The 23,214-nt window shown below is 46.1% G+C and overlaps 1 protein-coding gene across 1 annotated transcript in view; it reads right to left on the bottom strand.

The window, feature by feature from the left end:
* Positions 1 to 15,282: 15,282 nt before the first annotated feature.
* Positions 15,283 to 23,214, bottom strand: part of LOC120924479 (octopamine receptor-like) — a 143,223-nt gene continuing 135,291 nt past the window's right edge. Inside the window, exon 4 of the mRNA XM_040335465.1 lies at positions 15,283 to 16,252. Coding sequence (XP_040191399.1) covers positions 15,547 to 16,252 — 706 coding nt within the window. The 3' untranslated portion in view covers positions 15,283 to 15,546. The remainder of the gene's footprint in view (positions 16,253 to 23,214) is intronic.

Raw genomic sequence — 23,214 nt, 5'->3', positions numbered from 1 at the left:
TCCGCTGACCTATCTGAATCTGGCCCGTGTCTCCTGTTGTCTTGATTTGACAGAATGTCCATCATTCTGAAGATCTCCAATGTCTGTGACGAGATGCTCCATCTATATAGAAGACTGCACAGGAGGGCAATACAAGGCTGAATACAGGTACAGCACACACCTCCATGTATTGATATCATATGTGAAAGAAGGAAACACTGAGTACACACTGCGTATGTGAAGCACAAAATAAAAGAACATTGTTCTGTTCCATGGTACTAGGGGCGCTGGTCCCAACGGCTGCTTATTTCTACAAAACCGCAATTAGGTTGTACGATCTTGAAAAATGTTATGGGCCAGATTCATGTAGGACTTACGCCGACATATCTCGAGATACGCCACGTAAGTTTAAATGTGCGCCTTCGTATCTGTGCGCCGTACCCACAGAACTAGATACGCCTGAAACTAGGCTTCTTCCGACCGACGTAACTTTCCTACGCCGGCGTATCGTGGGCGCATATTTACGCTGGACGCATCTGGCGCTCCCATTGATTTCCTACTCAAATATGCAAATGAGGGAGATACGGCAAATTACGAACGTACGTGCACAGTTGTGCGCATAAGTTGTACGTCCGGCCTAAAGTTACCCCTCATAAAGCAGGTGAGCTAGAGAGCAGCTGCAGCAGCACCGTTACTGACGAGCTGAGCAACCACACTTGCAGGACAACACATCTGTATGCCAACATGCCAGGGCCAGCCATGGTCCTAGCACTACTACTGCGTCCACAGGCACTTAGGAGGGCACGGGAGAGGATATACCGAACGCGCATGAACGTCTTTGGCATGGGGGAATCAGAGGTGTATCGCATCTTCAGATTCAGCCCTGATGCCATCCTGGAATTAGCGACAGCCCTGCATGATGACATCACCAGCCAGACACAACGCTCACATGCAGTGCAGCCACTGGTCAAGGTACTGGCAACACTGCATTTCCTCGCCAGAGGATCGTTCCAACGAACAGAGTCGTGGCTGGGATGTCACAATCCACCATGAGCAGATGCGTGCACCAGGTTGTCCCCGCAATCCTCACACACATGTCCCACCACATCATCACACCCACCCATGAGCACCTGAGGCAGAAGGCAATGCAGGATTTCTACAGAATTGCCAGATTCACACGCACCGTGGGGGCCATTGATTGTACACATGTGGCACTACGGCCCCCCTTGTGCCACAGAGCACATGTACCGCAATCGTAAACAGTGGCATTCCATCAACGTACAGGTGATAGCCGATGCCCAATGCCTCATATGGCAAGTCCGTGCCAAACACCCAGGGTCCAGCCACGGCAGCTACATATACCGTCAAAGCAACATCCCAACGGAATTCGAACAGAACGTGTACAGGGACAGCTGGCTGGTTGGTGAGTGACATGGGAGTCAGGCATGACTGTCCGACCCCATGATGCAGACATCACGAGGGGCACATGCACGACTAACATCCTCCTGTCTTTTCCCTTCCAGGTGACTCTGCATATGCACTTGGTCCCCATCTCCTGACTCCATACCGGAATCCCAAAACCAGAGGAGAGAGAAAATACAATGCTGCACACATACGTACCCGTGCAGTGGTGGAGCGCACATTTTGCCTCCTGGGGGGGACCCTGTTGTATTCCCCAAACTTTGTGTGCCAGATCATCGGTGCATGTTGCATGCTGCACAACTACGCCATGAGAAAGGGCCTAGAGATTGACATATGTGATGACCTGACCCCCCCAACCATACAGTCCCCCCCTAACCCGAGGCTACCCCGTCTGCTGAGGGAAGAGCAGTCAGGAGATGCCTCGTAGTAGGCATCTTTGGACGTTAAACACACACATTCATCATGGCACACGGACAATGCACGCATGCACACCACTGTGGTCCCTAAATCACACACCACATCCACATCACATTGGATTAGCCCAAGTCCACCATGCAGGATTTGGGAGCAGCAACGCCGCGCCAAGGCCCCAATGGTGTCACTGTCCATTCATACCACATTCACACGGTCGTGGGGATAACTTCTCCCCGACGACCCAGGATGACACGCCTTACTGGCTGGTATGTCACCCTCACATTCACACACCAGTCACACTGTAGCCTGCACTACTGACCGTGTGCATACACTACTAAAGAAAAACGCTCATCACCTGAGCATAAATAAAAAAAAACGCTCATCACCTGAGCAAACAAAATCCAAAAAGGCACTCAATTGCCCTGTTGTGGGCTCCACCTGGTACCACGTTTCTGGCTCCTCAGTTGCCTGGGGGGAGCCTCAGGTGGGGGTGGTGGGGCATCAGGAGGAGGCTCATCCTCAGGTCTGCCACTCCTGGCAGGTGCTGGCTGCCTGCCCTCCAACACCAGGGCAATGCGGGTGAGCGCCGCGTTGGTCTCAGCCTGCATCCGCAGCTGGCAGGTGGTATTGTGCTGCTGGTGGCGCCTCCTCTGCCTTCCCTCCGCCGCGATGGCAGCCGTATTGGCCTTTACAGCCACTGTCAGGCTCTTGACCTCTGTCACGAGGCGTGATGTCGTGGCCTGCAGCTCACCAACGCACGTCACCACAGCTGCACAGTTGCCACTTATATCCTGCAGACTGTCGGGTATCTGTGCCGAGGAGGCCAGGCTGACTGCGACACGCCGCATGTCCCGGGCAACAGCACCCATATGGCGGGCCTGATCCCTGGCAATATTTTCCTGGATGGCTTCAGGGACACCCCTGGTTTTGCGGGTAGCCTTCCTGGGGGCAGGAGAGGCTTGGGGCCGTGTATATGGGGAGGCCCTTAAGGAGCTTCCCCTGATGGTGGAGGAGGGTGAGTGGTTCCCCTGATGTGGGAGGAGGGTGAGGGGGTTCCCCTGATGGTGGATGAGGGTAAGGGTCTTCCCCTGATGGGGGAGGAGGGTTGGGAGGGTGCAGGGATGATGGGATCCTCCTGAACGAGGTAGACCACTTCCTCCAGGTCCCCGTGCTCCTCCACTACTTCCTCCAGAGGTGAGGTGTGGACACACTCATCCGTGGATGGCATGGGTCGCCCAGCAGCCGACGGCGGCCCAGCTCCCTCCAGCACATCTGTGGATGACACAAAGCATTCACATGTTGGTGGACCCACACACTTGGCACATGTTCCCTTCCACCCCCTCACATGCTACACACCGTATAGGAGATAAAACACACTTACCTGTCCTCAAGGACTGGTCACCGGAGTCGAATCCCTCCATGCCCTCGCTGCAAACATTCGGCAATGACCTTCTCCTCATCCGTCAACCGCAGAGATGAGGCTGGTCCTCCTCCCGTGCCCCTGGCATGCTTCCTTATAAGGGCCAGCTTCTCACGGACCTGACGTCTCAGGTCATTGATTATTTTTTGCACATCCTCGGGGGTCCTGTTCGCATTCCCTACGGCATTGACCTGCAGGCTGATCTCATCCAGGATCACCTTCTTCCGTGCCTTGCTGGTCTGGGAACTGAGGGCACCATGGAGGTACTTATCATATTTGCCAATTCCAGCAATTATAATTGCCTTCTCCTCCTTTGAAAAGTTTTTCTTCCTCCTCTCCTTGCCTCCATTTCCAGCTGCCGCCATCGCTCAGCAAAAGTACCTTGCTTCAGGGGGGGGGGGGGGGAAGCAGGATGTACTTTTGCGCTGGATGGGCGCATGTCTGGGCGTACTTATGTGCTCGGCGTAAGTCGGTGGGCCGCGTATCCCAGGAAGTTGCGCTGGCGTAGTTGTGAGCATGCGCACATGGGAGCGATCATACGTCCACGTCATTGCGCATGCTTCGTTCATGATACGCCGGGCGTAAAACACTGCTCCACGCTCGGACCATCATTTGCATAAGGTCACACCCACTTACACTTACGCCGGCTTACGCCGACGAAATTACGTTACGCCGGCGCAACGTTGGAAGCAAGTGCTTTGTGAATACTGTACTTGCCTCTCTTACGTCGGCGTAGCGCATATGAGATGCGCTACGCTGGTATAAAGATGCGCCGATCTACGTGAATCTGGCCCTATGTGTTTAATAGGTTGAATGTCGAGGTGATGAAAATTGGCTACATTTCTCTTTGGAAAATTAAAGTGTGATTAAAGCCTTCTTTTTTACTGTAATGCAGTCAGGCTGCATAAATTGTAATAGATGTGGGTATTTTTTAACATACTATTGTGCCGCAGCGAGGGTTAAAGTAGAATTAAAGTCAAATATGAAATGCTAACGATTGTGCAGTCTTTTTATTGCAGCAGAGACATCCAAAGGCTAGTCTGAAATAAAATAAATTCATCTGGATGTTCGCAGTGTTCTGTAGAAAGTATATGTAGCGCCCCCTTACTTTCAGTATGGGCACTACGCTAAAGTTAGTGGGGAATGGGAGAGTTACTTTGCTCCCATTCACAATTTATTTAAATTGGGACTTCTGTCATTCCAGAAATGTCCACTGGGTCAATCTGTAATCCAGGGATGCAGTACTATCCCTGGCCGGCAGTTGGCGCTAGAGGGGTTCTGGCAGAGCAAGTTTTCCCCAGCAGCCAATTAGAGAAGTTTCTTCCTCGCAAGGCATGCTGGGGAAGGGTATATCTGTGACAGGTGTCCTGTGTTCTAAAATCTTTGCGGGGTCCCGGTTCCAGGTGCGGCATCCACCTTCAGGGTGCGCGCATCCATGGACCCCGCCGGCGAGGCCCACCTGGCCAAAATTGCAGGCTTCACAAACCCTCATCCGGAGGTAAAATGGGACCCCAAGTGACTTACTGGGTTCCCGGTTCTATTGAGAGGATCGCAGGCTGGGTGCCATTCAATTGGGGGGGTCGGCTTGAGGAGAACCCGGAGGCAGGTTGTCCAACAGGGCTTGAACGAACCAATCGGGGATCTGGTGACCGGAATGCTGACAGGTGCGCTTTGCTGTCACCCGGTGACCTGTGCTAAAAATCCACTGGGAGGATTCGTTCTGTTCATCCATTTAGCTCACTTAAAGTAATTGGCCTGTGGCAGAGGCCCTAGAGCCAGGTCTGTTAGAGAGATCTGTTCCTCCCAGCAAATCCTAAGTGACACTTCGGCTGCCAGGCTAGTGAGAGGGGTCTGTCCGGGGGCACTTCACCCACTCCAGCTAAGAGTGGCGACGAGTTATAATTTAACACTCTATTGAGCAAGGAATGCTCAATTAATATCCAGGCCTGATACTGCAAGGTTCTCCCTTTTCTTCACCAACCTGCTCTTCCCACTTAATGTTGATGTTGGCCGTGTTGGCCTGGAAACAAAGCATTGGAAAAACCTTTATTCACTTTATGGACATTTGCTCACTGTTTTGGCTCACTGCTATCACCCCTAGACACACTGCAGGGTAACTTAATACGCTGATCCCAAAACAACTAGCGGCTCCTGCGGGGGTAGCGCTACATATACATACTGTAGCTGTGCATTCAGACTTCCATGTCTGTGACTGTTTATACAGCCTGACTGCATTACAGTAATAAGCAAAGGATTCATAAGAAGACCTCTCAGTAAAGAAGGACATAACGTAACATAAAAGTACCATCATCCTAACATAATTTGAATAAAGATAGGGTTCATTTGGGACCCCAGAGACCCAAAGAAGCCAAGGGAGGTGGGTGGGGGTCTAGTGGACTATGTCAGTACTTGGATAAGTCAGTTATCAGAAGAGTATAGTAAGCGTAAAAAAGTTCAATTTATAAAAAAATAAACATAACATAAGGGAATTAAGGAATACACAGCATTTTAAAATTACAACAGTAGTGGTGTGAAACAGATGGATTATACGACCAGCCAACACGTCATCGAGGTGGTGTATAGGCCCTATTTTGCGGGCAGCGATGAGGAGGAGGGGGTCATATAGATCAGGATCTCAACTAGTTTCACTACTCGTTGGTAGCTTCGTCAGGAGAAATTTAGTCTGTGAACACAGATTCACTCCTTGGGAGAGCCTAGGCCCAACGTGGAGACAAGGGTCTCACACAGGGTGTGAGGTGTTAATGGAGGCTCTTTGGGCCGGATTCAGATAGGTTAGCTTTAGATCCGCGTAACCTATCTGATTTACGATCCGCCGCCGCAAGTTTTTGAGGCGAGTGCTTAATTCAGAAAGCACTTACCTCAAAACTTGCGGCGGCGTATCGTAAATCCCCCGGCGGAATTCAAATTCCGCAGCTAGGGGGAGTGTTTTATTCAAATCAGGCGCGTCCCCGCGGCGATCGAACAGCGCATGCGCCGTCCGGAAATTTTCCCAGCGTGCATTGCTCCAAATGACTTCGCAAGGACGTCATTGGTTTTGACGTTTACGTAAATTACGTCCGGCCGTATTCGCGTACGACTTACGCAAACAACGTAAAAAATTAAAAATTTGGCGCGGGAACGACGGCCATACTTAACATAGGATACGCCGCACTTACCCCTGCTATAGCAGAGGTAACTTTCCGCCGGAAAAAGCCGAACGCAAACGACGTAAAAAAAAAGCGCCGGGCGGTCGTTCGTTTCTGAATCGGCGTAAATGCTCATTAGCATATTCAACGCGTAAAAGACACGGAAGCGCCACCTAGCGGCCGGCCTGGAATTGCAGCCTAAGATCCGACGGTGTAAGTCACTTACACCTGTCGGATCTTAGGGATATCTATGCGTAACTGATTCTATGAATCAGTCGCATAGATACGACCGGCCGGCCTTGGAGATACGACGGCGTATCTCCTATCTGAATCTGGCCCTTTGTGTTCATTCACACACAGAGCCACAGCTCGGCCCTGCCCCCTCCATCTCCTGCTTGGCTCACTGGCTGTGATTGTTAGCAACAGGAGCCATTGACTGCCAAAAGCCAATCAGGAGAGTGAGTCCCCAGAGAGCCAAGGCTCTCATGGACATCACTGGATCGAGAGGGGGTCAGATAATTATTAGTAAGTATTAGAGGGGGGCTGCTGCACACAGGTTTTTTTACCTTCATGCATTCTTGAAGGTACAAAACCTTGTGCCTTTACAACCACTTTAAGTTGTAGTGATTTGAGAGAAGGAGAGTTTGAGTAGTTTAGCAAAAGACAATGGACAGGCCTGACACCACACACAGTCCACAAAAATGCTATGGCCCGGATTTACATACATTGGCGCATATTTATGCCGGCGTAGCGTATCGAATATACGCTACGCCGACGTAGCGCAGAGAGGCAAGCACCGAATTCACAAAGCACTTGCCTCCCAAACTGCGCTGGGTTCCTTCGGCGTAAGCCGGCGTAGGTGGAAGTGGGTGTGAGCCATGCTAATGAGGTGTGACCCCATGCAAATGATGGGCCGAGTGCCATACAAGTACTTAAAACGAACGGCGCATGCGCCGTCCCGTGAACGTATCCCAGTGCGCATGCTCAGAATCACGTCGGAACTACTCCCTAAGATACGACGGATCACTGTCTACGACGTGAACGTAACCTACGCCCAGCCCTATTCACGTACTACGTAAACAACGTAAAATACGACGGCTGTGTTCCCTGGTCCATACCTTAGCATGAGTTGCGCCTCATATATGGGGACGTACAACTTACGCAAACCGCGTATATTATGCGCCGGGCGCAACTATGTTCGTGAATCGACGTATCTCCCTCATTTCCATATTTGAATAGGAAATCAATGGGAGCGCCACTTACGGCCAGCGTAACAATGTGCCCACGATACGCCGGCGTAGGAAAGTTACGTCGGTCGGATGAAGCCTATTTTCAGGCGTATCTCAGTTTATGGGCACGGCGCATAGATACGATGGTGCATATTTACACTTACGCTGCGTAAGTGCTTTGTGAATCCGGGCCTATGTGTTTTCTGACCACAACAGGGATTTATCGTTGAGTGCTTTTCTGGCAGATACAGGTATTTGTTTGTGTTTGCCGGATATAAAATGGGGAAACAGGCATGTATTGCAGAGATGCCCCACATCGTTTTTGTGCCTTGACATAAGGATTCATTTACTAACTTTAGAACCACAATTATTAAAAATTTCTACTTTTGGGTAGACTAGGGAATGATTAAATCTCTGTCAGGTTCTGCCCCTTTTGAGGACATTTACATTATGCCACATACACACGATCGGAATTTCCAACAAGAAAAGTTCGATGTGAGCTTTTGGTCAAAGATTCCGATCGTGAGTAGGCCCCATCAAACTTTTTCTGTCAGAATTTCCGACAGCAAAAATTTGAGAGCTGGTTCTCAAATTTTCCGACTGGAAAAGTTCTTGTCAGAAATTCCAAACGTCTGTATGCAATTCCGACACACAAAAAAAACCACGCATGCTTGGAATCAAGTCGATGCATGGTCTGAATCATTGAACTTCATTTTTCTCGGCTCGTCGTAGTGTTGTACATCACTGCGTTCTTGACGGTCGGAATTTTGTGTGACCGTATGTATACAACACAAGTTTGAGCCCAAATTCAGTCGAAAAAAAAAAAAAAACACGGGCCCGGATTCAAGTAGCAATTGTGCCTGTGTAACCATAGGTTACACAGCGCAATTGCTTACTTGCCCCGGCGTTACAAATGCTCCTGATTCAGGAACATCGTAACGCCGACTGCAGCCTAAAATCTGCGTGGCATAAGACTCTTATGCCACGCATATCTTAAGGTTGCATTCTAGCGATGACAGATAGGGGGCGCTCCCATTGTGCTCAGTGTAAAGTATGCAAATTGCATACTAACACCGATTCACAATGTTGCGCGAGCCCTGCGTAAGCAATTTACGTCGTTTCCGTACGGCGTGTTTAGCGTAAGGCTGCCCCTTCTAATAGCAGGGGCAGCCAATGCTAAAGTATACCCGTCGTTCCCGCGTCGCGACGTTCGAATTTTACGTAATTTGCGTAAGTGATTCGTGAATGGCGCTGGACACCATTCACATTCACTTTGAAGCAAATGACGTCCTTGCGACGTCATTTGCCGCAATGCACGTCGGGAAAGTTTCCCGACGGAGCATGCGCTCTACGCTCGGCGCGGGAGCGCGCCTAATTTAAATGATTCCCGCCCCCTACAGGGATCATTTACATTAGGCGCCCTTACGCAGGGCAAGTTTACACAGCGCACACGCAATTTACAGAGCTACTGCTCCGTGAATCACGGGTAGCGCAGTAAATTTGCGGGGGCGCAGGGCAAAAACGCTGCCCTGCGCCTCCGCAAATAAGGGGCAAATCTACCTGAATCCGGGCCACGGATTTCTTGTCGGAATTTCAGTTCGTGTGTACACTGTATTACTTTGTGTCCTGTCCCTGTCATCTTAGCAGAAAAGAGGTGGAGAAGTAAAATTGTTTAGCTACTTCCAAAAACAAAAACCCAATGGAAACCTTTGAATGGGCTCTTTTTCGTTTCCTGTTGTGTCTCCAGGCAAGGATGGAAAACAGGACCTTTTAAAAAATAGAAAGCACTTTGCTCCTCTTTCGTATTGCCATTCAGTTAGAGCCGGTTCACACTCCCGCGGCATGACTTCGGGGGCGACTCTGCAAGTCGTCCTGAGGACGACCAGCAAAATGACTTCTGTATAGAAGTCAATGCAGGTCTTCCCGAGCCACCCCCAAAGTCGTGCAGGAACCTTTTTCTAAGTTGGAGCGACTTGCGTCACTCCTATTAGAACGCTTCCATTGCATTGAATGGGACGCGACTCATCAGGCGGCTGAGCCACCTGACGAGTCGTCCCAGTGTGAACTGTCTTGTTTATTTAAAAAAGGAGTCAGTAAAAATACCATATTATACAAAAAAGAAAAAAATATATGCTTTTGACTTGATAACACAATTAAGGAAGATTCATCCATCTGTTTAGATCTCTAGTAGCAACAACCTTTTTAGAGTAATGTGTTTTAAGTATTTTTATTTTTTTAAATCTTTTTCTTTCTTTTACTGAAAACAAGAAAGAGATAAAGCAGCTGCAGCTTGTCACAGTGATTGGTAGTTAAATCATGTCTTCTGCTTGATGGAGCTGTGGAATTGCTGTCAGTAGGACATGATGTTTTTCAAAGCCTATATTGTAGAAATCAACTGTCGGAGAGGTAAGGAGTGTTTATACCACAAAGGTTCCATTAACATGCTGGGAAGAAGTGAGAAATTGTAAAAAGGCTTGTTAGAAACCATACAAAAGAAACATGTGATATTACACGCTTCATAGATGTTGACGCAGAGGACATAGGCTATACAAGGTATTTATACATTAAAGAAAAGGAAAACAATAAAGTAAAAAAAAAAAAATTTGAATCAAATTTACCAAGTCAGCGAGTCAAATTTCCAATTGCTTTTTAGAAACAAAGGATCTGGTGTTTATTGTCACAGCTTCCAAAATGAAACATGACGATCTTCACTCTTCTATACAGAACCCTTATGCCGCGTACACACGGACGTTTTTCGGCATGAAAAAAAAACAAAGTGTTTCAGCATGTCCAAAAAACTACGTTTTTCCAACTTCATCATTAAAAACGATGTTACCCACACACCATAGTTTTTGAAAAATGATGAACAAAGCACAGTGACGTACACCACGTACGACGGCACTCTAAAGGGGAAGTTCTATTCGCCTTTGGGCTGCTTTTAGCTAAATCCTTGTTAGTAAAAGACGATTTGCGCTTTTTTATCTGTTACAGTGTGATGAATGTGCTTACTCCATTATGAATGGTAGTTTTACCTGAACGAGCGCTGCCGTCTCATAACTTGCTTCTGGGCACGCGCGGTATTAAAACGTCGTTTTTGCCCACACACAATCATTTTTAACAACATGAAAAACGATATTTTAAAAAACGACGTAAAAAAATGCAGCATGTTCGAATTTTTTTGGTGTCGTTTTTCAGGAGCTGAAAAACGATGTGAAGCCCACACACGATCATTTTAAATGACGTTTTTTCATGCCGAAAAATTACCATGTGTACTCGACATTACACATGTGTCCCATTGTACCACAGGTAGCAGATTTCTTTGTCCATTCTTCAACAGAAACTTGCCTTTTTTCTTGAACAGTAAATCATTTTTTTTCCATTTATAAATACAATAATTACATTGTTCTTTTTCTGGGTTTTGCAATACAGTAAGATTATTCAAGATCAAAGTAAATAACCTGTGCCAAGCTCATGAAAAGTAGCAGTTATACAACAGAACAGCATAATTTCAGCATTTCTCAGCTTTTAAATAAGTATAATTTCTGTTGGAGGAAGAGAAGTTGGCAACATTTAGTTCTGAAGAGAAATGAGTAAGTACTAAATTAAAAAGTAACATGGAAATGACCGGATGAACAAGGCCTTGAAAAAGTGTCCATAGCCCTTGAAATTTTCCACATTTTGTCATGTTCCAACCAAAAATTTAAATGTATTTTGTAGGGATTTTATGTAATAGAACAACACAAAATGGCACATAATTGTAAAGTGAAAGGAAATGGTTTTCATATTTTTTTACAAATAAATGTGTGAAAAGTGTAACGTGCATTTGTATAGCGCCCAATGTAGATCCACCTTTCGCTGCAATTACAGCTGCAAGTCTTTTTTGGTATGTTTCCATCAGCTTGGCACATCTCTAGAGAGTGACATTTTTGCCCATTCATCTTTGCAAAATAGCTCAAGCTCTGTGAAATTGGATGGAAAGCGTCTGTGAACAGCAATTTTCAAGTCTTGCCACAGATTCTCAATTGGATTTAGGTCTGGACTTTGACTGGGCCATTCTAACACATGAATATGCTTTGATCTAAACCATTCCATTGTAGCTCTGGTTGTATGTTTAGGGTCGTTGTCCTGCTGGAAGGTGCCGGTTCACACAGGGGCAACGCGACTTCCAGCAAGACTTTAGGAGGCAACTTGAACACGACTTGAGTATGAATCACAACGCGACCCACAACACGACTTGAAGTCGCCTCCAGGAAAAACGGTGTGGGGGTACCCCCAAATCCATACCAGACCCTTATCTGAGCACGCAGACCGGCCGGTCAGAAAAGGGGGTGGGGACAGGCGAGCGGCCCCCCTCCTCCTGAGCCATACCAGGCGGCATGCCCTCAACATGGGGGGGTGTTCTGGGGCAAGGGGACGCCCTGTGCCCCCCCCCCACCCCAAAGCGCCTTGTCCCCACGATGGGGACAAGGGCCTCTTCCTGATAAAAAATAATATATATTTTTTTTAAATTACAAGCCCATAATTCTCTTTTAACCACTTAAGGACAGAGCCTCTTTCTGAGATGTGTTGTGTACAAGTTGAAAACAATTTTTTTTTGCTAGAAAATTACTTAGACCCCCAAACATTATACATTTTTTTTCTAACACCCTAGAGCGGGAATATGCAATTAGCGGACCTCCAGATGTTGCAGAACTACGATTCCCATGAGGCATAGCAAGACTCTGAGAGCCACAAGCATGACACCCAGAGTCAGAGGCATGATGGGTCTTGTAGTTTTGCAACAGCTGGAGGTCCGCTAATTGCATATCCCTGCCCTAGAGAATAAAATGGTGGTCATTGCAATTCTTTGTCACACTGTATTTCCTCAGCGGTCAGTTACAAGTGCACTTTTTTTTGGAAAAAATACACCTTTTTTGATTAAAAACAAGACATCAGTAAAGTCAGCACAATTTTTTTTATATTGTGAAAGATAATGTTACGCCAAGTAAATTGATACCCAACATGTCACGCTTCAAAATTGCGCCCGCTCGTGCACTAGCAACAAAAATTCTACAGGTTGCATGTTTTGAGTTAGAGGAGTTCTAGGGCTAGAATTATTGCTTTCGCTCTACCGATCACGGCGATACCTCACATGTGTGGTTTGAACACGGTTTTCATATGCGGGTGCTGCTCACGTATGTGATTGCTTCTACATGCAAGCCCGGTGGGATGGGGCGCGTTTAAAATGTTTTTTTTTTTCTTATTTATTTTACCTTTTATTTAATTTTTTTACACTGTTCTTTTTTTAAAAAATGGCGTCACTTGTATGTAATGCATGACAGGTCCTCTTAAATATGATATCTGGGGTCAAAAAGACCTCAGATCTCATATTTACACTAATATGCAATAAAAAATAAATAATTTTGTCATTTGAAAAAATAAATAAAAAAATGGACCTTTAAGAGCTATGGGCGGAAGTGACGTTTTGACGTCGCTTCCACCCTGCTATGGTATGGAGACGGGTGGGGGCCATGTTCCCTTCACTCGTCTTTATACCCAGTCACAGGAAGGACCTGATCGCCTTCGCTGATGCCGATGGCTCCGGTAAGCAGCGGAGGGCACGGGAGATCGGCAGGAGGGGGGGCATACTCCCGCCGCTGATAATGGTGATCTCATGGAGAATCTGCAGCAGAGACCACCATTATCAGAAACCGGACCGCCGGCTGAAGACATGCATACCTGGGTTATGGCAGCTAGCTGTTGCCATAACAGAGATATCCCTCTTCACACAGCCAACGTAAACCGGAAGTGTGTAAGTTTGTACTCCTCTGCAGTTATTACAGCCCCCACTTATCCGGGAAGAATTTCCAGAACATTTTTGAGTTTGTTAGGATTTCTGCAGCCAAAACAGCATTTAGGTAATCAGCTATTGATGTTGGCATTCAACTTCATCTTAAAGATGTTCAGTAGGGTTAGGCCTCGTACACACGGACGGACTGTCCGCTGAAATCGGTCTGCCTCAGGCCCCGTACACACGAGAGGATCTATCCGCTGGAATTTATCCGCGGATCAGTTTCAGCGGATAGATCCGCTGGTGTGTACAACCCAGCGGATATTTATCCGCGGATTTTTTTCGGGCCGACCGATTTCCAGCGGATAAAAATTTCTTAGCATGCTAAGAAATCTATCCGCTGGAATCGGCTCCAGCGGATTGATCTGGTGGTCTGTACAGACTCACCAGATCAATCCGTCCAATTCCATCCCTCGCATGCGTCGTAATGATTCGACGCATGCGCGGAAGTCCTTATATTACTACGTCGCCGCGTCATCATCGCGGCGACGGCGCGACACGTCACCGGAAACGCGGATAAATCCTCTTGTGTGTACGGGGCCCTAAAGTTAGGGCTCTGTGTAGCTCCCTCAATTTTCTCCACACCAAACCCCTCAAAGCCATGTCTTTATGGCACTGCCCTTGTGGACAGAGGCACAATCATGCTGGAATAGAAAATGGCCTTACCAAACTGTTGCTACAACATTGAAATAGTACAGTCATCTTAAATGCCTTTGTACGCTTTAACAATAACAGTACCTTCCACAGGAAACACCAGACCTCAATAATTTTGAGTGGTGTCCACACACTTTAGCCATATATTGTATCTTCAGAGTTAAGAGATTTGTATTACCGTATTCATCGACGTATAACACGCACAGGCATATAACACGCATCCTAACTTTAAGAGGAAAGTTTAACCCTCCTGGCGGTATCCCCGAGCGTGACTCGGGGTGGAATTTTTGTGCCAAAATCGGTAACCCCGAGTCACGCTCGGGGTAGCTATGCAGAGCCTGCAGCGTGCGCTGGCTTGCCTTGTTCCTGGATCCAGCGATGCCACCGCTCTGTGTGAGCGAGCGGGACCTCGCTTGATTCACACAGTGTCCTCCTGTGCCGCCGATCTCCGTTCCCTGCAACGTTACGACGCACGGGGGCGGAGAACGGCGCCAAATTCAAAAAGGTAAACAAACACTATACATACAGTATACTGTAATCTTATAGATTACAGTACTGTATGTAAAAAATACACACCCCCTTGTCCCTAGTTGTCTGCCCAGTGTCCTGCATGTTCTTTTATATAATAAAAACTGTTCTTTCTGCCTGCAAACTGTAGATTGTCCATAGCAACCAAAAGTGTCCCTTTATGTCAAAAATGGTTTTAGATCAGCTAGAAAACAGCGATAATAAATTATAATCACTTGCAGAATTGATATCGATTTTTGGGGAAATTCGTCATAAAAAAAAAATAATGACAGCAACAATTCTGCAACTGAGCAAATTTCAGTGATTTTGAGTTGATTACATTATTGAATCATTTTTATTAGAATTATATTATTTGTTATAATTATTTATAATTATTTATTATATAATAATTTATAATTTTGTTTTTAAAAAAATGTCATATTCGGGATGCCTATTAGACTCTGGTTTGGACAGATTTAAGTGAGTTATTCCTAAGAATTACAGGCCTACAGTATAAAATGCCAAATTTCCTTGCAAATAATGGTACCGCTTTCAGCACCTTTTTTCTGAAAAAATCATACCGCCAGGGAGGTTAAGGAAAAAAACTTTCCACAACCCCCTGTGTATAACACACAGTTATACAGTTTACCCTCTATTTTCAGGGTAAAAAAGTGAGTGTTTTACGCCAATAAATACAGTATTTTTACTGTCTAGTTTCTGAAAAATATAAAATGTTTTAAACAGAAATTAAAATTATCGTAATAGCCATGTGGGCCTTGTCCCTATTATAAATAAAAAATAAAATACAATTATCGTAATACATTTTTGTACCACCCATAGTTTCTGGATCTTAGGAGTCCATATTTCAACTCACAACTCTTACCAAGGGACAATCACCTGGTTAAGTCCAACAAAAGAAACATCGCAAGTATAAAAATTATCTGGTTAGCACTGTGCTGTAGGAGGGCATTTAATGGCTTGTTTGTTCTTCAAGACACAGTTAGATATTGGCAACTTAATGTTGTATTCTGGATCTTGAGCAGTTTTAGAAAAGGTTACTATGGAGACCATGTCATCTCCGATGTCCACCTGAGTCCTCCAACGCCTACAAATGAGTAGCTTTTTGAGGGCTCTCTGGAAGTCACGATTGAGGAAAGCGTACAGCATGGGGTTGATGGTGGAATTACAATATCCCAGCCATGTAATGTACTTAAAGGCATTCACCATGACTGTGTTAGTGGAACTGCTACCACTTGCCGCAATCCAAACATTCAGGACAAAGTACGGAAGCCAGCACATGACAAATACTGAGATAATTATACTCATGGTCCTAGTGGCTTTATTCTCCAGTTGCAAGTTATTTTGGCGCTTGCTATTTGGGTGGTAATGGAGGTCCAGTGTCTGAGACACAATACGGGTGGCTTTTAACCTGGAAGCTCTGTAGATAAAGAAATACATGCTGCACATGATCATGAAGGGAATGTAGAAGGCCAAGGAGGAGGCGACGATTGCAAAGGTCCAGTTGGTCACGAAGATGCACTCCTTTGCATTGTCAAAGTCAATCCCAGGGATCTCATTCCAGCCTTGCATGACAGGAAGGAAGGATATCAGTGAAGAATATACCCATATTGTTACTGTCATGATGATGCACCTGCAAAGAAAAACAATTTTGTAAGAATAAGTATTAGCCAATTACTTAAATAATACAATTATTAATTTATTAACTGTTGGTTACATCAAAAATCACCAAAGGCTTCTGTGGCTGTATGAAAACACAAGCCAACCTAACTTTCAAGCTTCAACAGAAAACGTATTTGTTTACATAACACATCCTCATGTATCACCTAAGAGCCGGTTCATACTGGGGCGACTCGTCAGGCGGCTCAGCCGCCTGACAAGTCGCGTCCCATTCAATGCAATGGAACTGTTCTAATAGGAGCGACGCAAGTCGCTCCGACTTAGAAAAAGGTTCTTGCACGACTTCGGGGGTGGCTCGGGGCGACCTGCATTGACTTCTATACAGAAGTCGTTTTGCTAATCGCCTCTGAAGTCGTCCTCAGGACGACTTGCAGAGTCGCCTCCGAAGTCGTGCCGCGGAAGTGTGAACTGGCTCTAACCAGTGTTTCAAAATGGAGCATATTTTAATGAATCATAAGACCTTCATACTAATATTAGTCGCAAGTCAAAATTAGAATTAGGTAAAATGTATTTAGACACAGAGCTAAAATACACGGCCCTAACTGCAAAACTTCATGGAGTGTCTTGTAATACTTAAGGCCCATACACACGATCGGACTTTCCGACAACAACGGTCCGACGGATGTGTTTTATCGGACAATCCGACCATGTGTATGCTCCATGTTGTCGAAATTTCCACAGACAAACGTTCGCTGTGAATGCTCTCAAACTTTTCGACAACAAATGTGTTCCGTCGGATCATCCGATCGCGTGTACACAAGTCCATCGGACTAAAATCCAAAGTACAAACATGCATGCTCAGAACCAATGCTAAACATCAGACAACAATAGCAGAAGTTGCCCAAAGGGTGGCGGTAAAGAGCTGAAAAACCACGTGATTTGGTAAATGTTGGCTGAAAAAGTTCTGCTGTGTGTATGCATACCAAGTTCACCGCCAACGCCCCTTCGGACCAAAATCCATGGAAAAGTCAGATGGAAGTCTGATCGTGTGTATGAGGTGTTACACTTCTTGTAAGTGTCTTTTGGCTTAAAGCGGTAGTAAACCGCTGTAGGAAAAAAATTAAAATCAATTAAACACCTGTAAGGCCCTGTACTCACCATCAGTCCAAACTGATGAAAACGGACTGAAGGCTGAAGTCTGATGGTCTGATGTGCCTACACACCATCAGTTCAGAGTCCAACACAGTGACGTAAAACACAACGACGTGCTGAAAAAAAACGAAGTTCAATGCTTCCAAGCATGCGTCGACTTGATTCTGAGCATGCGCGGGTTTTGAACCGATGCTTTTGCGTACTAACCATCGGTTTTGACCAATCGGTCATCAGTCCATCAGTCCGATTTTAAAGCAAGTTCTAAAACTTTGGACTGAAGGACAAAAGTCTGATGGGCCATACACACGGTAGGTTTGGACTGATGAAACTGAACCTCAGTCCGTTTTCATCAGTTTGGACTGATCGTGTGTACAGGGCCTAAGACAACGCCATAATATGCTAGTATGCGTCGCATACTAGCACATTATGAAATACTTACCTTAAAACAAAGCCCTTCCAGCCAGTCAATGCTTAGAGGGCTGACATCTTCCCCGGCCTTTCTTAAGGGTTTGTGGGCTCCAGCACTGTGAAACGATGTCACTTCCATGCACGGAGCCCTTGGTTCCGGCACGAAGCTCCAAAGGTCCAGCACGGTAATGATCTCCTAAACACTGCACATTTAAGAGAAATTAATTTCAGGTAAAAATAACAAAGCGGGCCCTTTGTGACCATGGTAGTTCAACGATTGGACAAAGCTATTACAACACCACTGACCTGTCCCTCCATATTCCTCCATTTTTTTCTTTTGATAGAAGCACAGAGCAACCTACATGTCTCTTCACTTAGGCCCCGTACACACGACCGGATCGATCCGCTGGGATTGATCCGCGGATCAGTTCCAGCATATAGATCCGGTCGTGTGTACGCCCGAGCGGACATTTCCCAGCGGATAAAAATTTCTTAGCATGCTAAGAAATCTATCCGCTGGAGTCCAGTCCAGCGGACTGATCCGGTCGTCTGTACAGACTCACCGGATCAGTCCATCCACTTCCATCCCTCGCATGCGTCGTAATGATTCGACGCATGCGTGGAAGTATTTACCTTCCAGGGTCGCGCACGTCGCTGCGTCATCGACGCGGCGATGGCGCGGCACGTCACCGCGGATGTATTCCGCGGGGATTTTGATCTGATGGTGTGTACAGCCATCAGATCAAAATCCGCCAGAGGATTTATCCGCTGGAAACGGTCCGGCGGACCGTTTCCAGCGGAAATCCTCTCGTGTGTACAAGGCCTTAGAGATTGTGGTGATAACTCATGTTTGCTCTACTCTAATTATCTAATCTATCTAAATTCTGATCATCCTGGCAGGATTTTCTTTATACTTCAATTTTGCTATGTAACCCAATGTTGGTACACTTACTGACTAAGACCCCTTTCACACAGGGGCGTTTTTCAAGCGCTTTGGTGTTAAAAAAAAGGCGCTTGTAAAGCACCTGAAAGAAGCCTTATCTGCAATCCCAATGTGAAACCCTGAGTGCTTTCAGAGCCCTTTCACACTGCCAGCGTCCGAAAAATGGCGTTAAAAAAGCACCTCAATGGAAAGGGGCGCTTTAGGAGCGGTGCATTCACTGCTCCTAAAGCGCTGCAAAGAAGCTTCTTGCAGGACTTTTTTGATGCCCTGCCAGCTCAGCGCCTCAGTGTGAAAGCACTCGGGCTTTCACATTGGGATTGCAGATGCAGCTTCTTTCTGTTGCTTTACAGTAGGGTGACCAGACATCCCCGTTTTCAGGGGACACTCCCCGGATTGAGGACACTGTCCCCGGACCAAGTCTGTTCCCGGTTTTGTCCCCGGGTTGGATTTGAACAGGGGTTGGGGCAATTTCAAAGACAGCCAGTGCAGAATAAAAAAAATGAATTACACACCCCAGCTCTGCCGCTTCTACAAGCTTAGGGGGGTGTATTTTTTTCCCAATTATCTGTGCCCCTTTCTGATGATCATGTGCTGGTCGGAGCAGAGGGAATATTTCTTCAGTTTCGGGTGCATGCCCATTCAGCTCCGCTCGCATGTCCTCATGCCTTGGCCAGCCGCCTGCCTGCTTATCTCCTTGCTTTCCCTGGCGGAGTGATCTTCCTCCGAAACCCCACCCAGTAGTAGCCAGGGCCCGGAGAGTAAGACTTGACAGGCTGTAAGGCGGGTGGCGACGGGCAGAGAGTCGCTGATTGCCGCCATCACTAGTAAAAAAAAAAATATGTCCCGGATTTCATTTTAAAAATCTGGTCACCTTACTTTACAGGCGCTTTTTTTTAACGCTAAAGCGCCTGAAAAACGCCCCAGTGTGAAAGGGGTCTAAGTGATTAAGCCTTGACGGGTGACTTCCTATATATATATATATATATATATATATATATATATATATATATATATATATATTTGTAGATGTATATACAGTATGCAGGAGTTTCAATTATTACAATGATAAAACTGGTTATAAATCAGGTGTTTGTGATAAGCTGCTGAGTACAAGGGAATTTGCTGTTTATGCCAAATAATTGAAGTGTTCCTAATTCCGTACACTGGTATTATTCTGAATGAATGACTAGAGATATTTTTGTACACCTGCTTGCCAAGTAGCCTGAACAGCATTCAGATGAATAGCGAGAAACAGATGGCACATGAAATTTTAAGCAGGGATTATTTCAGATAATATTGGGCCCAGAACACGAGTCAAGGTTGGGGTCCATGAATAGACAGCCTCGAAGGTCTACTATAATATGCTGCTTTCAAAAACTGAATCCTAACACCTGCTGCACAGGGAATGTGGCCAGGGAGGGCAGGAGGGGGCTGATAGCATTACCATAAGGCACGTTAGTCACCTACGTCTAGGACAGGTAATTAATGACATATACAGAGGCATAACACTGGGCCAGGAAGAAAAATGCTTTAATGAAACAATGCCTATTTGAGTTTTTTGATTTTCTAGTGTAGCAAATACCTACCTTGTTTGCATTTCCACATTTTAGTCTATTATACCTGGTCACATTTACATGCTGTCCGGGTGCTGGCCAATTGTTACCAAACTATGCCTAAGGGCTATAGCTCTGATATATAAAAAAAACTGATATATGGGGATATACAGGCCCAGATTCTCGTAGGAGTTACGCCGGCGTATCTCCAGATACGTCGTCGTAACTCTGAGTGTGAGGCGTCGTATCTATGCGCCTGATTCTTAGAATCAGTTACACATAGATTTGTCTTAGATCCGACTGGTGTAAGTCTCTTACACCGTCGTATCTAAGTTGCATATTTACGCTGGCCGCTAGATGGCGCTTCCATCGATTCACTCGTTGAATATAGTAATGAGCTAGATACGCCGATTCTCAAACATACGTGCGCCCAGCGCATTTTTTTACGTCGTTTACGTAAGGCTTTTTTGGGCGTAAAGTTACCCCTGCTCTATGAGGCGTACCAATGTTAGGTATGGAGGTCGGAACAGCGTAACATTTTTTGCGTTTTACGTCGTTTGCGTAAGTCGTCCGTGAATGGGGCTGGACGTAAGTTACGTTCACGTCGACTAGGCATTGAGCGGGCACAATTTAATTTGATGTGATACTGAGCATGCTCGCGCATGCGCCGTTCGATAAAAGCGTCATTTACGTGGGGTCACAAAACATTTACATACAACACGCCCCCTACCAGCCTAGTTTGAATTAGGCGGGCTTACGCCGTATCAGATACACTTTGCCGCCGTAACGTAGAGCGGAAGAGGTTTCTGAATACGGAACCTGCCGCTCTAAGTTACGGCGGCGTAGTGTATCTGAGATACGCTACGCCCGCCTAAAGATAGGCGTTTTTCTGAGAATCTGGGCCACAGTGTCTTGAAAAAAGTATTCATACTCCTTGAAATTTTCCACATTTTGTCATGTTACAAGCAAAAAATGCAATATTTTTGGAGGATTTTATGTGATAGACAAACACAAAAAGTGACACATAATCGTGACGTGGAAGGATAACAAAAAATGGTTTTCCAAATTTTTTTTACAAATAAATATGTAAAAAGTGTGATGTACATTTGTATTCAGCCCCCCTGAGTCAATACTTCGTAAAACCACCTTGCAATTACAGCTGCAAGTCTTTTTTTGGGGATGTCTATTTCAACTATGCACATCTCGAGAGTGAGATTTTTAACCATTCGTCTTTGCAAAATAGCTCAAGCTCTGTCAGATTGGATAGAGAGCGTCGGTGAACAGCAATTTTCAAGTCTTGTCACAGATTCTCATTTGGATTTAGGTCTGAATTTTTACTGGAGCATTCTGAAGCCTCGGCAAGAAAACTGCTGGCAGAGCCGTCTCGCCAAGTAAACTGTGTGTGTGTACGAGGCTTTGAGGTTTCTCCTCAAGAAAACTGCCCAGGATCTAGACGAGAAAAAAAGAGAACCTGCTCTCTATGTTCTCAACGTGAGATTCTCGGCAGTGTTTTCCTGCCTAGAAACCTGAGCGTGTGTATACTTACCTCTCCATGGAAACCCGCACATGCTCAAAATGACTTTGACGCATGCACTGTAGCTTCCAAGGCATAGGTAGTGTGTAACAAGATGACTGCGACGACATCAAATGTGACAAGCGCATGCTTGTCGTAGTCGATGACGTCACCGTCCTCGAGCCATTCAAAACAACGGCGGTTCTTTTGAATGGCCAAGGTGTACACTCGGCCAGCAAGAGAATCTTGCCAAGAATCTCGTCAGGAAAAACAACGTTTTTTTCCTGACGAGATTCTGGGCCGTGTGTACAGGGATTAACACATGAATATGCTGTGATCTAAATGTCTTTTTCTACACACCTAAACCAGGGGTAGGCAACCTTAAAGAGATGGAGATCTACCGGAACAACATGGGAGACGTCAAAGATCCCTGTGCACAGTGTTGGATAGTGTCAGTTTTCTCCCACCTGATTTGAACCTCATTTGCGCTTTGCTATAGTCCTCTATTATTTACTGCAGGTACTTCTGAAAGTGCACCAAAACCCCTGAATGCAGGAAAGCTGCAGGTACACTGCACTGCACCCATTGTGTGAGTAAACCGCAGCATATTAGTGTGAAACAGAGAGCAGCAATGTTAAAACATTTTTTAATATAGGACAGAAAATGTGGAACTCACAAGATCATAGAGATCACAGCACGTGTAGGAAGGTGTAAGAGGTATAAGAGGTTCATCTACTCCTGGGGGAAGGCGGTAGGCTCGCAGGTGGAGAGGCAGCTGATCTTCCTGGGTGTGCTGGTGGCTCCCAATGCTTCCTGTTTTCAGAATCGGCTTAGGGGCGTGTGTTGCTATGGCCATTTGTACAGTGACTTTATTGCAATAATATAGTTAGGTTTAGTAACCGCATATGTTTACAGAGGCCCTTCCCCCTCCTTTGATATGTAAATAACTGAGACCGTAAGTTCTTTGCAGGAAGTTGGTGTATGCAGGAAATGGGTGGGAGGGGCTCGGAGAGCGTTTTTAGAAACATGTGTTCGGAAAAGAGATGTGTTTGGAAGGACAAAGAGCAAGACATGGCTGCCTGAAGCTAGAGAGTTTTGGAGAACTTTGTGAGTTAGACTCTGAGCAAGGAACCATCTTGATCCCTAAGTTGAGTTAGGCCTTGTACACACGACCGAACATGTCTGCTGAAACTGGTCCGTGGACCAGTTTCAGCAGACATGTTCGGTCGTGTGTACGGCCGAGCGGACTGGTTTCTAGCGGACATTTGTCCAGCCGACCGTTTTGCAGCGGACAAATGTTTCTTAGCATGCTAAGAAACATGTCCGCTGGAATCCTGTCCGTCGGACATGTTCGGTCGTCTGTACAGACTCACCGTACATGTCTGAGCGGCCGCCATCCCTCGCAT

This window comes from Rana temporaria, chromosome 1 (genome assembly GCF_905171775.1).
Source record: "Rana temporaria chromosome 1, aRanTem1.1, whole genome shotgun sequence".
NCBI lineage: Eukaryota > Metazoa > Chordata > Amphibia > Anura > Ranidae > Rana > Rana temporaria.
This window is presented reverse-complemented; position numbering and strand designations above follow the sequence as displayed.